General features: G+C 37.2%; 1 protein-coding gene across 2 annotated transcripts; it reads right to left on the bottom strand.

Moving 5' to 3' along the window:
- Positions 1-523: 523 nt before the first annotated feature.
- Positions 524-16,021, bottom strand: Mat2b (methionine adenosyltransferase 2B). 2 transcript variants are annotated; one of them, XM_047556963.1, is made up of 7 exons: positions 15,831-16,021; positions 5,979-6,173; positions 4,730-4,844; positions 4,388-4,540; positions 3,180-3,373; positions 1,786-1,899; positions 524-1,431 (listed from the first exon to the last, which is right to left on the bottom strand). In XM_047556963.1, the coding sequence occupies exons 1-7, from the start codon at positions 15,858-15,860 to the stop codon at positions 1,261-1,263; spliced, it is 972 nt and encodes a 323-aa protein (XP_047412919.1). In that variant the 5' UTR covers positions 15,861-16,021; the 3' UTR covers positions 524-1,260. The 2 variants fall into 2 exon arrangements, with proteins under 2 accessions (XP_047412919.1, XP_047412918.1); XM_047556962.1 differs by lacking the exon at positions 15,831-16,021 and adding an exon at positions 13,454-13,610.
- Between the last annotated feature and the right edge of the window lie 593 nt (positions 16,022-16,614).

Below are 16,614 nucleotides of genomic sequence, written 5' to 3'. Positions count from 1 at the left end.
CACTTTAATCCCCAAACTGTAAATAAATCAGGAAGTCAGAACACCGTGTCCCATGACAGAAATAAAACAATCGGGGGAAAGAATACTCCAAAAGTAAAATTATAATATCTGTACTGACCACTGAATACAAGCAGCCAAGTCATAGGAGTCAATATACCTTCCTGGATTCCCTTACTAAGAATTTAAATACTATCCAGGCCAAGGTCACTTGAAAATTACATGGCAATTTACAACATATTCCAATACTCTGCATCTTAAAGGTCTATTCTTTATAAATATATAATATAAAAGATCAGTTATTTTTATTCAGTTGGTACAAGTAGACAGTAACTCACATTGTAGATCTCCAGTGGTGGTTTCTTCACTGTTTAATTTATTGGTGTGCTTTCTCTCAACATATATAAACTATTTTTTGTATGCATCAGATATTACATAAGAATGTAATTAAAAAAAAAAAGTTAGAAAAACAAAAGAACAATTAGTTTAGACCCTACATTTAGAAAGAATACAATAAAACTAAGCATTACATGCCAGCAGTACATATTTATTATTGATGAGTGGTCAAAAGAATTACAAGATCTATTATTATTATAACCACATATATGAAATACCACTTAGCAACATGGGGTGAAAAGAACATTTCTATATTTATATTTAAAAATACACACACAACCTCTCTCAAGCGCTCACCATACAGGTAGGAAAGCAGGAGGCATCAAGCTGTAGAAGTTTCCATATACATAACATATTGAAGTATCTCAAGCATAAAAACTGTACTTAGGTTGCAAAAATAAAGTTTCTTTCTTCAAATATTTTGATCTGAGCTCAAGCAAAGCAAATAATGAACACCAATGATTTTTTGTATGACTTCACACTTTAAAACAATCAACATACAAGAGTCAACAGCTTAAAAAAAAAAAAAAAAAAACCTGAAAACACAGAAGTTGTAGCAATGAACAATGCATTTCATCCAAAATAAATCTACAGCAGATCTGTTTCATCCTGGCTCTCAAATATTTAAGAATCATAATTTTATTTACTCAAACCACAAATTAAGCCAGAACAAAAATGATAAACAAAAATCATCACTAAACAAAGCATCATTGCCCTATAGTTTAGACAATTTCACTAGTGCAAGAGCATCATTTACCTGAAAGATTGTAAGAGTCACAATTAAAGAGTACCCATACAAAACTATTTCCTTTTTTCTTTAAAAAGTGCCACATACTATATACTTTAAAAAAAAAAAAATAACACAAACTAGTGAAAGACTGTCTGTCTCCATCTCTTGTCAATGAGGAAAGGCCAGAGTGATTCCTTGATTCCAATTCGAAATGGCGTTCGCTGGCCAATGCCCAAGGTCTCCAATTTGGAGCAGTCAAGCTGAGCATTGCGTGGACGTTGAGCTCCTATGACTGGACTGTCAGTGATCTTTAAGGAGAGAGCAAAAACACTGTTAGTAAGGGAAGGATCCCATCTTTAGACTTTATGTTCATATTTCATTGTGCATTTATTCAGGAAAATACATGTGTATCATCTCTGGAAAAATAAATGCCATCGAGGTGATATACTTTCCTTTAACATCAATACTCGTGTTTTTTTTTTCAACAGACAATTTAGAGAAAAGTACTACTACACACTGAAAACATGAGCAAAGTTCACTCTCATTAGTACTAGGAAATGAAGTTATCTAAAACAATAACATACCACTTATCAATAATACACACTACAGTGAGGATTTCGGACTTTTAAGGAGTCAGGAGTTTACAAATACCATGTACTTACAGGTCTTAAGTGACTGCTGGGGAGGTTGAAGGCATCTGCAATTGCACATGCCATTTCATACTTGGTCATCTGTTCATTACCAGACCAGTGAAAGGTTCCCTTAATTGATGGGTCCTATGAACAAGGAGCAAAAAATTCTAAATAGTTTCAGACTTTTGAACGGCATGATAGGTTTGACAAGAAAGCTAATTTAAAAGATCCAAGAACTAAAATGCAACACTGATTTTCTGGAATGCTTTCCATAATTATCTAAAATCAAACTCCTATCAATATTACCAGCTAAGCACATATGAATTTTTTCTAAAATGTAGTCAACAATTTTTCTGAAATAATAAATGCCAATAAGAATCCTGAAAATTAAAGCATTTTTATGGAAAGTCAATGCGTACTTTAAATTATTCTAAAAAGATAAAACCAAACTTAATAGAACCATTTTTCAAGATAAGCCAATTAAATATATTTTTTTTAATAACAGACCAGTCAAAATACGTATACATTTATGTATACATAATGAACGGTGGTATTAACACCATAAATCTGTCCCTAATCCTATGGACCTTCCATTTAGTGCCAACTTTCTCATATGTTTAAAATTCACTGCTATTCAAACAACAAAGTACAAACTTTTTTTTAAGGCGGCACTGGGGACTAATTCAAGGGGCGCTTTATCACTGAGCTACACCCACAGCCCTTTCTCATTTTCTGAGACAGGGTCTTGATAAGTTGCCAGCACTGCTCAAATCTGTGATATGCCTGCCTCAGACTCCCAAGTCACTGGGATTACAGACACGCACCACCATGCCCAATTATTCTCAACATGGCTAAAATGACTAAATCCCTATTTAGAGGTGTGCACCACCAAATCTGGCTGGTACTACATATATGGTAATTAAAAAAAAAAAAAAAAAAAAAAAAAAAAAAACTCCTGAAATCATCACACTGTAATCCCAGTAGCTCAGAAGGCTGAGGCAGGAGGATCATGGGTTGAAAGCCAACCTCAGCAACTCAGCAAGGCCCTAGCAACTCAGCAAAACCCTGTCTCAAAATAAGAGCTGGGTTCAATTTCTAGTACCAAAAAGAGAGGGGGGGAAAAAATTGGGTGATTAGTTTGTTACCTAAAAGAACAACTACAAATTTTCTGTCACCTTGCAATTAAAAAAAAATAATGAGGTCTAGAAGTATGTTAGAAATAAAAAATATGAGAATATTTTCATCTTTATGAGTATTGTGTATTATCTGTAGACTATATTTTTTGATCTCCTAGTTTTAAAAAAAAGGCACTTTTAACTTTCACTCTGACACTCCAAGTATAGCTATGAAAGTTTAAGCATGGAAAAGACAAAGTAAATCTTTATTAAGATGGATGTTAGAAACCCTTCCTTCCAAAGACTCACCAGCATTCTCTTCTCTGCCAGCTGCCGACACACAGTAGCCACGTCTTTGACATGTGTGGGAAACCTCTGCTGCCAGTGGTCCATGTTTGCTGACTTGTTGCTGAACTGCACTTTATCAAACATGACCGTCACAGCACTTTCTTCAAGCTTTTCAACTTCCCCATACAGAACAGGAATTCTCAAAACAGCAGCTCCTAGAGATTAATATAAATAGATATTTTAAAACCCACTGATTGTTTCCTAAGTTTTGATATAAGAACAATGTCTGGATTAAGGAGTATCAAAATAAAAAACTTGCCTTTTAACAAAATACACCAAAATAACACAGCTCACCTGTCATCATGCCAACAAACATGATCCTGAATACTATGAACACTTTTGTCACTTGAGATGTTTACAGAACTTCTACATTATTTTATCTGTACTAGAAATTGAACCCACAATGTTTTTACCATTAAGCTACACCCCAGTCCTTTATTATATTTTATTCTGAGAAAGGTTTTGCTAAGTTGTTGAAGCTGGCCTCTGATTTGTGATCTTCCTGCCTCAGCCTCCTGAGTTGCTGGGATTACAGGTGTGTACCACTGCCCTGGCCCCCAAGTTCTATACTATTATAATCATTAAAAATAAAACCTATGGGACAGCAAAATGCAATGAATAATACTGATTGGAAGCCAGATTAAAAGAAAAAAGGCAATAAAGAACATTTTATTCAAAGTAGAATACACAAATTACAAAGATGAGCTGGGCATGGTGGTGCACACCTATAATACCAGTGACTAGGGAGACTGAAATAGGAAAATCACAAGATACAGGTCAGCCTCAGCAATAAAGGCGAGACCCTGCTCAAAAAAAAAAAAGAAAAGAAAAAGGAGGGGGGAAAAATAGGCAAGGGTGACTGGGGATATAACTCTTGTAACTCAGTAGCAGTATGCCCCAGGGTTCAATTCCTAATACCTCAAAAAAGAACAAAAGAAAGTTACAAAGATGTACAGGCCTACACCGATAGTGAAGGGAAAAGCTAGGATGCACAAATTCTTTAGGATTTTTAAAAATTCTTGTTTTTCTTTATTAACTATAGTCTCCATTTTTTTCTCTAGTTTATATTCCTTGATTTAAAAAAACAAACAAACAAACAAACATGTCTCTCCTAGAAAAAGAAATCACTCTGTAAAACTCTAATCAGGGGCTAAAGAGAGATGTCTTACCTAAGTTATTCTCCAGGACTGCCTTTTCTCCTTCTAATTTTGTTTTACCATACAAATTTAGGGGACTTGGTATGTCTTCCTCCCTGTAAGGTGGATCTGTTCCATCAAATACATAATCTGAGCTAATATAAATGAGAAATGCTCCAATTGTAGCTACAAAAGAAAAAAAGAAAAAAAATGAATCTATTAAGTCTTTTACAAGACATTACTTTTCGGTGGAATTTAGAACAGTATGTTCTGTGCAATATTACAAATCTCTTATAACTGGTCTACAAAACTTTAATCTTTAAAAACTCAGTGATGATTTAATATTTTACAAAGATTTTATAAAGTCATCATTACCTGCTTCCTTAGCTAAATTCCCAGAAGCATCCACATTAAGTTGAGAAGCAGCATCTGGCTGATTCTCTACAACATCTGGTCTTCTCTCTGCTGCACAATGTACTATGACATGAGGCTGGAAGTTAAGCATTAATGTATTTTTAACCCAAAATGGAATAAAATGGAGGAATTACAGCTTTCCTAGAGTAAATTAATTCAGAGAAAAATGTTCCTTAAATCAATATTCCTTCAACTAAGAACAAACTGATCACTGTTAATGTAGTGTTGTCATTATTTCCTTATTTGTCCCAAAGTTCAAACCTCAAAATATACACATAAGCCCATGAAAAGAGCAATTCTATAATCCCTAGACAAAAATGTGAAGAAAAACTCTCCCAACTGTGTAGAAACAGAATTTAAATCTATCAGAATAAATTTAATCTCCCAACTTGAATGGGAGGCCTAAATATTTAATACATTTATGACAAAGGGAGACTACTATCAATTGCAAATTAAATTCCAATTTTTGACTAATCACCTAATGAAAATCAAGTATGCACAAGTATGTACTCCTAGTTGCACATTCAGACTGCCACCTAAAAAACAGACATTTTGGGAAGACCAAGAATTTCATAATCCAGTGGAAAAGACGTATGTAAAGAGTATTTCATTATAATGTGACAAAGGTCCATAAAAGGTCCTCTTAGAGAAAAGGCACCTAGTTGCCAGAGGAGCTGAGCAAAAGCTAAGATCTGACAAGGCAAGCGACAGAGGTAGTGGATTACATATCGAGCTTACTCCTCAACAATCATTTAAGAAGGCATAATCTTTGAGTGCTTCCACGCCTGTGAGTGCACAATCTAGGGTGCTTTTTCAAATGCAACATCCTGGACCCCATGAGAGATGATTTCCTGAGTTAAAATCTCAGGGAATGAGACCTAAGAACATGTTTCCCAAATGATTCTGATGTAGGTGGCTCCACGTATACATATAAAAACATTTTTCAAAAATAGTCTTACTTAGAAGTCACTCACAAATAAGAAGGATTTTATGAAAAGCTTGTATTTGTCTTTGCCAACCTGTCTCAGCCTAAAACTTTTTAATAATTACATATACCTTTGTCATGCTACAATAAATTGCACTATATACTGTAGCTCCTTAATACATTACAGTTTTCAAGTATATCATTTTTTTTCCAGAGCAAGTATATTTTCTGTATCATCCAGAAAATTCTTAATTCATGTTTGTTTAAATAAACAGACAACCATACCTGAAATTCATGAATGATGTGATGAACTGCATTAGAATCCAACAAATTAACCTGTTCAAATTTTGGTCTTGCTCTTCTAAAACCACAACCAACAGCATGCCAATTATTCTGCTGAAATTCTTTGTACACAGCTCTGCCAAGAAGCCCAGTGGCACCAGTAACTAGAACCCGCCTACTGGGGATGTTTACTTCTTCCTAAAAACAGGAGGAAATGCGATTACTTACTTTGAAAATAATTCCCTCAAAGAAATGAGTCGCCATTATTCATGAAATACCTCAAGTCTGAGTAGTTTTTGATTCTTGTCTCACATTTACAAGACAATTAAAAAAATAAGGACTCAAACTGCATCAACAACTTCATCACTTCCAACTTTTAATAATCGAGAAAAAAATTGATTGCTTTATTAGATTTAGATGTTATGGTAATAAAGGACGATTCCATATTTGATTGCTGATGCCCCAATGAGTAATAAACAAACTTTATGTTCAGTTTATACAAGTCTTAAGCTTTTTTATGGTCTAATTATTTAGATTGTAACTGCTAATATGTTTACATAACATGACATTTCTAGTTTTTGGTTTTTAATCCCAAACTTTCCTTCAAACCTCAATTTATGTATCACATTACGATGGTTCTGAGAATTGGCCAACATTTCAAAAGCTTATGTAAAAAAATAAATTGGGTCTTTGGAGCACAATATGCTTTCTAAGTTTTACCAAACTGGTTGACGCTCCCAAGTTAACTTTATATTTGTCTAGATAGAATAGCTACAATGAACACAGACGGTAATGAAAAAAATATTTTAAATTGTAGGTCAATTTGCTAGAGTAAAAAACAGTTATACATAGAAATTTAAAAGAACCACTAGTTAAGAAAATTTAAATTCTGGATATCCAAGACAAAAAAGTTTCAAAATTTCCCTCTTCCCAAGCTGAGTAACACTAAATTTCTTCCTAGACTCTAGAAAAAAATTTCACCATCTGACAAAAGATATAACTGGTTGTGATTGGTGGTGTACACCTGAAAACCCAGCAACTCAGGAGGCTGAGGCAGAAAAATCTGCAAGTTTGAGGCCAGCCCCAGCAACTTTAGCAAGACCCTGTTTTAAAATAAAATATAAAAAAGGGGTAGGAGGATATAGCTTAGTGGGTTCAATTCCCAATAGTGCAAAAACTAAACAAAATTTAAAAATACACACACACACATGTTAATATTAAAATATTTTTAAAAACTTAAGTTTTATCAACAGGAAGCCTTTTTATTTCAAGTGTTATTTTAGACATTTAATTCTGAGTGGTCAAAAATCATGTATACATTTCTTTTTTTAAGTCCTGAATTACTTAGCAGACCTATATACTTTTAAAAGAACACAAAAGTCAGATATTTCTAGCTTATGAAAAACCTGAAATAAAAGGGCTGACAGGAAAAAATCAGTAGAGGGTAAATCTTAATTGTTGTTTAGTTCTATCAATTTCAAAAGTTTAAAGTAATTTTACCCATGCTCTCAGTTGCAACATTGGGCTCTAAACCAGTTGATTTATGCAAAAACGACATCAGTTGGCAAAATATTTTCTTTGAATTTTGGCAAACAGTTCTACAAAGTTTCAACTGCAAGGAGGAAAAAAATTCCACCTCTAGTAAAAATTAGATTTAGAAAATAACTTAGGATAAATTTTCCAGACTACTGGGAAGATACTATGAAAGAGGTATGAGCCAGGCCTGGTGGCAAAACCCTATAATCCAGCAGCTCAGAAGGCTGAGACAGGAGGATTAAGTTCAAGGCCAGTCTCAGCAACTTACCAAGATCCTATGCAATTTAGAATACTTGTCTCAAAATAAAAAGTAAAAAGAGCTGGAGATATAGCTCAGTGGTAAATGGCCCTGGATTAAATCCCCCCCCCCCAAATGATTTGGTTTATTCCAAGTTTCTCACTCTTTACTTCACTCTAAAGGACCAAATGAATAGTTAATAGTTCTTAGGTAGTTCACAGGCTTCAGCAGGATAGTAGCAAATGCACTCCTGGGCCTTCGCTCATAATCTGACAGCCATTAAAAGGTCCCACTTTGTTAGGAGAAAAGGCACACACTAATAATCCTAGGAACTCAGGAGTCTGAGGCAGGAGGAGCAAGGTTCAAGGCCAGCCTCAGAAACTACCCCAGTCTCAAAAAATAAAAAGGACTGGGGGTGTGGCTCAGAGGTAAAGTGCCCCTGGCTTCCATTCCCAGTACAGGGGGAAAAAAAAAGTCCCCCCACTTTTGTTCTAGTAAGAAAGGCTGACACTTGTTGGAGCTGTAACTCCCTTCCTAGGTGAGGCCATAGTAAAGGTTTTGCCTATGTATTTGTACTTGGGTCACTCAAATTCATTCCTCTCATCATCAAGTTCCCAGGGTCCACCATTACCGTGTGGGCCAGAACCAACTGGCTGGCTTTTAGAACTGGTAGGTCTGATAACAATTTCCCAGGTGATGCTGGCCTGGGGCCTGTATTTTGAGAACCACTTGTAATCTTCATCTCTAGGAAAGTGTAAAGCTTTTCCTAAAGATACATTTCTCTTATCCAAACAAACCAAAATACTGCCATTACCTTTCTAGAAATGACAATCCTTCCCTTAAAAAGGAAAACTGGAAATAGAAATCAAAGTATTATGCAATCTACAATGGTTACTAAACAATGAAATTTTAATTTTTTTTTGAGGAGGAAAAGTTTATTTGACTCATGGTTTTATAGGTCTTAGTCTATAGGTGGCCAACTCCATAGCTCTGGCCCCAAGCTGAGGCAGAGCAATGAATCTTAGGCTCTCTGTACTTTATACTGATTTTTGTGGAGTACATTTTCTGGTGAATGAAAAAGATGGATTTTATGAATGTGTCACAGTCTGGCAGTGTTTTCTGCTATCTTAGAGCATCTTAAAATAAAAGCCCAGATGATCTTATGAATCTAAAAACATTTTAGATTTGGTAAAGTATTAAGTTTCAAGAAGGCGGCAGCTCACTGGGTGTGAAGGTACATGCCTGTCATCCCAAAGGCTAGAGGGGCTGAGACAGGAGGACCAAAAGTTCCAGACCTGCCTTAGCAAATTAGTGAGGACCTAAGCAGGTTAGCATGATCCTGTTTCAAACTAAAAAATAAAAAGGGGGCTGGGGATGTGACTCAGTGTTAAAGCACCCTGAATTTAATCTCTAATACAAAAAGAAAAAAGTAAAAGATCAGTTACTCTCATGGAAATATAACGCTATAGTGCACTATATGGGGTCTAGGTGTGTAACTCTGATAGGGCTCTTGCCTAGGGCATGCACTGGGCCTTGGGTTCAATTCCCAGCACCACAGAATTTTTTAAAAAAATATGTTTTAGTTTGAAATAGAATACTTTAAATAAAACAAGGACTAGGGTTGCATGAGTAAAATACAACTTTGTATCCTTATACCTTGGAATAATATATAAGGTCCCAAGAAGAAAATATCAAATAATATGCATTACCCAGTGGTTAGATGTTAATGCTTAAGAATTTTGTTATGAAAAAATGTAAGCACTTACTGAAAAGGGAATGACACTACACAATCTCATATTTAAACACATTCAAGTGTTATTATATAAACATAGGTTGTTCCACTTTGTAATTTCCAAAGGGAGGATCCTGAAGTTTAAAGGTGTTAAAGATTTTGTCCATGGTAAAAAGAAAAAAGTTGGGACTAGAACTTGAGTCTTATTATTTCCATGGTCAAGCCAAATACAGTGAATTTTGTTTCATCTGCTGAACCTACATTTGGTTTCATGAGTGATCAAAGTTTTATCTATCTGCCACAAACTGTCATTTTGAGAAATTACTACATAATATTCATCTCATTCCTCTTTGGCAAAATGAGGCACGTGGACTAGATGACTAGGGCTCTTTCACCTTTAAGTTCTGTAAGTCTACCATTTTCCAAATTATCTTTCCCACAGAGGGTCTGAATAGGGAGAAAAGAGCTTCATTTACTTAAGGTGGCTTTTTCCCTTTTTCAAATAGTTCAAGTCTCTCTAGAGACTCAAAAAGCACCTTCTGTCATCTGTATAAGAGCAAAATCAAGCCCCCCAACCCCGCCATTTGGATTGCCAGTTTACTGGTAGTTGACAAACAGAATATGTACTATATTACAAATTAAAAGTATCAAAAACATCTCTATTTTCCAGTTTATAGTTCCAGATAAACTGAACTGTGCCTGAAGCTTTTTGAAATATGCTGTTTTGTTGTTTTAGGAACATAACTATCCCTTTAAATATTACTTTGGATTGTCATAAATTTAGTTCCTGCAAAACACAGAAATGTCTGAATACTTCAAGGAATATGGAAAGAAAAAAAAAAAGCTTCCTAGTTCACCCAAACCACAATCAAAATTAAAAATATTTTGTCTGCCTGAGAAGTCTATTTTACTCAAAAACAATTCTTTTGTATGGGTAAAGCAGATCAAACACCAGTTTAATGCCCTAAGCACAAGAAATAAACCAAGAATCAATAAGTGTGATGCCATAAAACCAAAAAGCTTCTGCAGAGCACAGGAAACAAGAGTATGAAAAAAGTGTTTATAGAATGGGAGAAAGTCTTGGCAAGCTATCCCTCCGATAGCATAATATCTACAATATATAAAGAACTCAAAAAACATAACAGTAACAACAAAAATCAATAAACAGACCAAAGAACAGAAACTTCTTTAACGAAGAAACACAAAAGGCTAACAGATAAATTAAAAAATCATCAACATCTCTAGCTATCAACGAAATTCAAATCAAAACAAGTGGGGTGTGGTAGTGCACACCTGTAGTCCCAGGGGCTTGGAATGCTGAGTAAAGAGGATGGCAGATCAAAGCCAGTCTCAGCAACTTAGGGAGGCCCTCACAAAAAACAAATGAGAAAACCTACACTAAGATTTCACCTTGCAAGAGTTGTAGCTCAGAGGTAGAGCACTTGCCTAGCATGTGTGAAGCACTGGGTTTGAGCCTCAGCACCACACATAAAATAAAGGTTCAAACGACAACTAAAAAATTAAAAAAAAAAAAAAAAAAAAAAAAAAAAAAAAAGATTTTATCATGCTCCAGTCAAAATGACAATGATCAAGAATACAAATAACAAATGCTAGCAAGATTGTGAGGAAAAAGGTATACTCGTACACTGTTGGTGGGACTGCAGATTAGTACAACCACTCTGGAAAGCAATATGGAAATTTCTCAAAAAACTAGGAACTGAACGACCACATGACGGAGCTACCCCATTCCTTGGTATTTTCCCAAAAGATCTAAAATTATCAAACTTCAGTGATACAGCCACCTCAATGTTTATAGCAACACAATTCACGAGAGCTAAATTATGGAATCAGTTCAGGTGTCTGTCAATAGATGAATGGATTAAGGAATTGTGGTACCTATACACAAAGGAGTTCTACTCAGTCATTTAATGGTAAATGGATGGAAATGCGAGAAAATGCTAAATGAAATAAACCCAACTCAGAAACTCCAAGGTCAAATGTTTTCACACATGTGGAAGCTAGAGTAAAATTGAGAAAAGGGGGAGGGAAGGATAGGACAACATGAAGATAAAGGGAAGATCAGTAATATAGGATCCAGAGGTAGAGTAGAGGGATGGATAAGTGGAGGCAATGCAGAATGCGGTCTTTAAAATCATGTTATATGAATATATAAATATATCACAGGGAACTTCACCTTTATGCAAAGGTAGAAAGAGTAAATCAAATATAAATGAACAAACAAAAGGAATTAGAAGAAAGGGAATGGGAGAGGGGAGGGAGGAGGGGCAGGCAAAGGGGAGGGATCATAAACTGAAACCAAATTCCACACATCGCTGAGTTTGTTAGGATGAACTCAACTACCATGTATAACTATAAAGCTCTAAAAAACAAAACACACCAGTTTAAGTCACTCTAAACGTATCTGCTATATTGTACAAAGTCTTAGTCATATGAAATTCAACCATTTCAGGTGATCAAGATTCTTAAAATATTAAGTACATTTAAATAAATACAGAGCTAGTACTCACACTAATAAAATTATATCGAATTGTATAGGTATTCCAAATGGTTCAACAGAATACTCTGGGGCAGTGATTTCTCGAAAAGTAAAGTGAAATATTACAAATATCTGGAAGGAGTTAAGAAATTTAGCATCTTATGACTTTTAGAATTTTAAAATTTGGCAAATTTTCATAATTTTTAGTGAATTCTCACAGTATTCCCAAAGAGGTAGATACCCCTGGGATTTAAGAAACTAAGATCTCATGACTCCTTACATGGGAACGGTCTAACTTCTACTGTCACCCTATTATGGTACCACATACAGTACTCTTAACAGGAATTACTACTGGCTGCTTCTCTATCATCAACTGTTTAAGAGTTCCCATGAGTGTATAAATTTAACTCCTAAAGGTTTTGAGAGAGCAACAAGTGGGTGCCTACTTCTTATACCAGTTTTAATGAAGGAAAATACAAAATGCCAATTTTCATTTCTTTACAGAACTCTGAAAATACAGGAAACTTTAGATACACACAAATAAATACATGTACACAATAAATATGTATGCAGGCACACAAATGTAAACAAAGCAACAGGTAACATGCACTCAGCAGTTTGGGATACTAGGAAGATTGGTGAAGTTATGATAGATGGGTTAAACTTCAATCTCAAAGGGAATTGAAAACAATATATTACATTTCGGAAACAAAAATGTTTCAGTACTAAAACAGTCATATCCTACATTCTTTCTCATACCTATAACATACTGACACAGGGATGAGCAGTCTTTCATCCTCAGTGCTGGCTATAGTCTGTGCATGGATGAATGCTAAGGTGCCTGAAACGGAATGGGGGGGAGGATGAGGGGTACCAGGGGCAGATCTCCCAGACATCACTAACCACCCTCCATCATGCAAAAATGCAGTGGTTCAAAGCCCTCGACGGGCAACCTGACCTGCCATGCCTCAGTTTTCCCTTCTGTAAAACGAGGGAATGACGATCTCAAAAGATTAATGTGCGGGACACACGCAGCCCGAAGTGCGGGTACAAACCAAGAGTTCAGAGAGTTGCCACAGCTAACACTGACGTTTCTGAAAAGCCACCTTCCCCTCTTTTACAAAGCTACGAACTTGTAAGATCAAGGAATACAAAAGATGAAGAATGCAGAATCAAACCGAAATAACTGCAAGCCCCGCCCCTTGGTCCCCGGGAGCGGAGACAGAAAACTCGAAAACAAATCCCCGACCTCGAGCTTCCTGCCGCAGCGGCTGGAGAGCAGAGCGACGGCTGCGCTCCGAGGTAAACAAACCCGGCGGCGCCCCCGCGGCTCCGCCACTGGGGAGGCGGCGCCAGAGCGCTCCGGCCGGAGGCTGCGACTCGGACGGGCTGCGCTCGGAAAACCACCCGAGCCCCCGGAGGTGGCGTGCCCCCTCTCAGTCCGGGCTCCCACTGGAGACCCCCAGACCACTCACCTCCACCAGCCGGCAGCTCCCGGGAACGAAGTGGATGGAGAGCTCTTTCTCCCGCCCCACCATGCCCGCCGTCTTCGCGCCGCCGCCGGAGCGGCCGCCACCTCCGCCAACCCCCGACCGCTGCGGACAGCAGCTCTGCAGCCCTCGGCCCGCCTCCCCCAGGCCCCGGCCGACCCCCGCTCCCCGCTTCCGACTTCCGCCGCCAAGGCCGCGCCTGCTGATTGGCCACGCTCCGCGGACGCTCCGGAAAGGGGGTGGGCCCTCGCGGGACGCTCCCAGCCCACGCGCCAAATCTTAAAGTGACACACAAAACAAAGACCCTGACCTGAACAGTGAAGGCAAGTTGTTTTGAGAAACTGTTTTATTTTCTCCTTCTACTTATTTTTTCTTCTTACCTGGGAAAGGATCGGATTAAATCGCCTAGAATTTCAGGTCTGCAAGCCGTGCACTATACACCAAAATCACGACTTGCAACGTACAGAGTAGGATAAAACAAGTCCCTGGAGACAACACAAAGGACATAGCATAGGTGTGGTCTTTAAATGATTTAGTGAGAGACAAGGAATAAAAAGTGCTAGCATCTGAAGTTACTAACACCTCAGGGATCTATTTGTTTTTTCTAGGATACTGAAAAAGTAGTTGTGAAATTTTCAAAAATTAATTCTTCACTAATTAAAAATAAGGTGTGGGAGAAGAGATGAATCATCTGGGTACTTCTTCAAAACATTCTTATTAGACTTTATCCATAATTACAGAATGAAAACTGGTAGTAGATCCTGGACTTGACTTCTTAGTATCTTTAACAGGAGCAAGGTTCCTGGCTTGTAGGGTGCCTTGCTTGCCTCTGGGAACCAAGCCCCGCACCTACTTGAAGGAGGGGAAGGTGTAATGTTGGGCTTTTCTCCACCTGTATCGCTTTTTAAAAGTAAATCAGAAACAGCAGCCCAAACGATTGAGGCTGACCAAGCACTTAACTGAATTCCCTTCCAGTTCTAAATCTCAAATCCTCCACGAGCCATGCCTCTGAAATTTACTCCGGACAAAAAAAGCCAGACACAGAGCACATAGGATTCTTCCACTTTTAACCAAACCGTGTGAGCCTTCTAGTTCATACACCGAATGAAAAATTTTTAAAAGTTGCTCACAAACGTGACCATGGCTTGGATTTGCCTAAAAAGGTCTTGTTTTAAAAATCCTTTCTAGTTTATTTTAGAGCTGAAGATTAAGCACCCTAAGAAAGTTTTTCAACCTTAGTGCCCCGTGACTTTCCTTCCTCCCAACCTCCAAAATAACTCATTTCCTTATTCACGTAAACACAAAAGATTTTGTGGGACAGTAACTAAAGGCAGGCTGAAATTTCTAGCTTTTCAATTTTTTTTTTTAAATTCAGACCGTTAGTACTCATGAATTTAGCATTATTTAGGAAATTCTAGAGAGGATCGCCCAGGCACTAAACAAGCATACTTTGGAGACGATAAAGAAAAAGGCTGGGGAAGGGAACTGACCCAAGATCCTCTTCTTCATTATCTTTCCTTTAAAAAGTGAGTTTTGTTTAAAGTTGTTAATTTAAATGTGTGATGCAATCTTATCTTCCTAGAGGGGGAAAACTGGGCCCCATCTGGAAGATTCAAGGGTTTAAATATGTAATTGGCGTTTTGATTATCAGAGCATACTTGAGGAACAAAATATTTCTCTCTATATTTAAGAACGTGGTTTGATACTCGCCAAGTAAAAGTTGGGTATAAGGGTTGTGGATGAAGCTGAGTGGTAGAGCACTTGTCTAACGTGCCTAAGACCCTGGGTTCAATCCCCTGAACTGAGAAAGCAAGCAAGAAAAAAAACAAACAAAAACAAGAACAAAACAACAACAAAACCCTGGGCGTAGTTCTAGGGAGATAAGTTTGGATACGATTTCTAATCATTTCCTTTATAGAGGATAGGTTCTATGTGCATTAACAATTCTTTTACAGAAAATATGCAACTTCACATGGTGGCCAAGTCCAAAGGGAACAGCCTGTAACTAAAAGTTAATGTTAGCAGATCCAAGTCACACAAAGGCAAAAGCTGGAAAACACGACTAAGAATAAAATCCTTATTTCTATAGAACCTTCACACATCAATACATTTAATTTGGTAAATGAAACTGCGGTAAGATTTTGCATTTTATTCTTGTCAATGTTATTTAGCTGAGGGCTCCATTACCAGGTTTCCTGGGTCAGTAACTCAAGTTGGTTCATTCCTCAGTGTCTTAAGGTTTATGCTTTAAGGAAATGAATGACGCCAGTTTCTATTTTCTTTACATATTCATTCCGTTTTTAGCAGGCGTTCGCTGGAATGCTTTAAAACACACTCTTAATCCATAATTGCTAGCTCTTACCTGTTCCATGTCCTCCGGCATTTCAGGCATGATTCCAAAATTATTTCGGGAAAACAATCGGGATAGGTCTCAGCAACTGCCTTCTTTGGCTGGCTCTTTGTCTGTTCTGCCTTCAGAGAGCGCAGGCACGCTCCAAACGTGAGGCGCAGCTTCACTTGACCTTTTAAATTAGCATTTTGATTCCAATCCCGGAACCTCGTGCAGTTTTCCACAATGCAGTAAGCTGGCAGCTGATTCCCCGTGGTAGTTTCGAAAATACCCAATGAGAAGTTTCATGTTTCATTGCCAACCAAGCGAGAATATATATGGCAGAACTAGCTATTAAAAAGAAAACAAAATAAAACCCTACAACTTCCTGTCCAGGTTTGTTGAAATTTTCTCTTGCAGAAAGAAAGCATAAGCAAACTTTTGCAAAGCACACAGTCCCTATAAATGATTCCTGTTCTGAAATAGGTTATACAGTCAAACTTTATCTTAACAAAATGTATTTTGTAAAATTCTCCGGAGACTTTCCCCCAGTGATATTTAATTATTTCAAAGGATAATAAAGATTACGGGTGATAACAGCACACGGATGTGTAAATGCAAACAGGTCATTTCTATTAACATCCTTCTGCCCTCTTATTGTTTGAGAAAGTGGTAGGTGAAGTGGCCTTAAATTTAGCCAAGCATTAAGGAGTTCTAGCCAGTAATTTCCAAACTTGACCGCACCACAAAACCTATGCAAGGAAATCTTTCTCTAGAAGTTAAGCACAATAATTATATTTTTAACAATTAAAAAGGG

This window comes from Sciurus carolinensis, chromosome 6, assembly GCF_902686445.1.
Source record: "Sciurus carolinensis chromosome 6, mSciCar1.2, whole genome shotgun sequence".
In the NCBI taxonomy this organism is placed as follows: domain Eukaryota; kingdom Metazoa; phylum Chordata; class Mammalia; order Rodentia; family Sciuridae; genus Sciurus; species Sciurus carolinensis.
This window is presented reverse-complemented; position numbering and strand designations above follow the sequence as displayed.

Excerpts from the sequence above, each read along its gene's own strand:
- Mat2b (XM_047556962.1), bottom strand. The coding sequence starts at position 13,516 with ATGGTGGGGCGGGAGAAAGAGCTCTCCATCCACTTCGTTCCCGGGAGC. Across the intron at positions 4,845-5,978 it reads ACATCATTCATGAATTTCAG|CCTCATGTCATAGTACATTG; the intron begins GTATGGTTGTCT and ends CTTAACTTCCAG. Across the intron at positions 4,541-4,729 it reads GAATTTAGCTAAGGAAGCAG|CTACAATTGGAGCATTTCTC; the intron begins GTAATGATGACT and ends TTTCTTTTGTAG.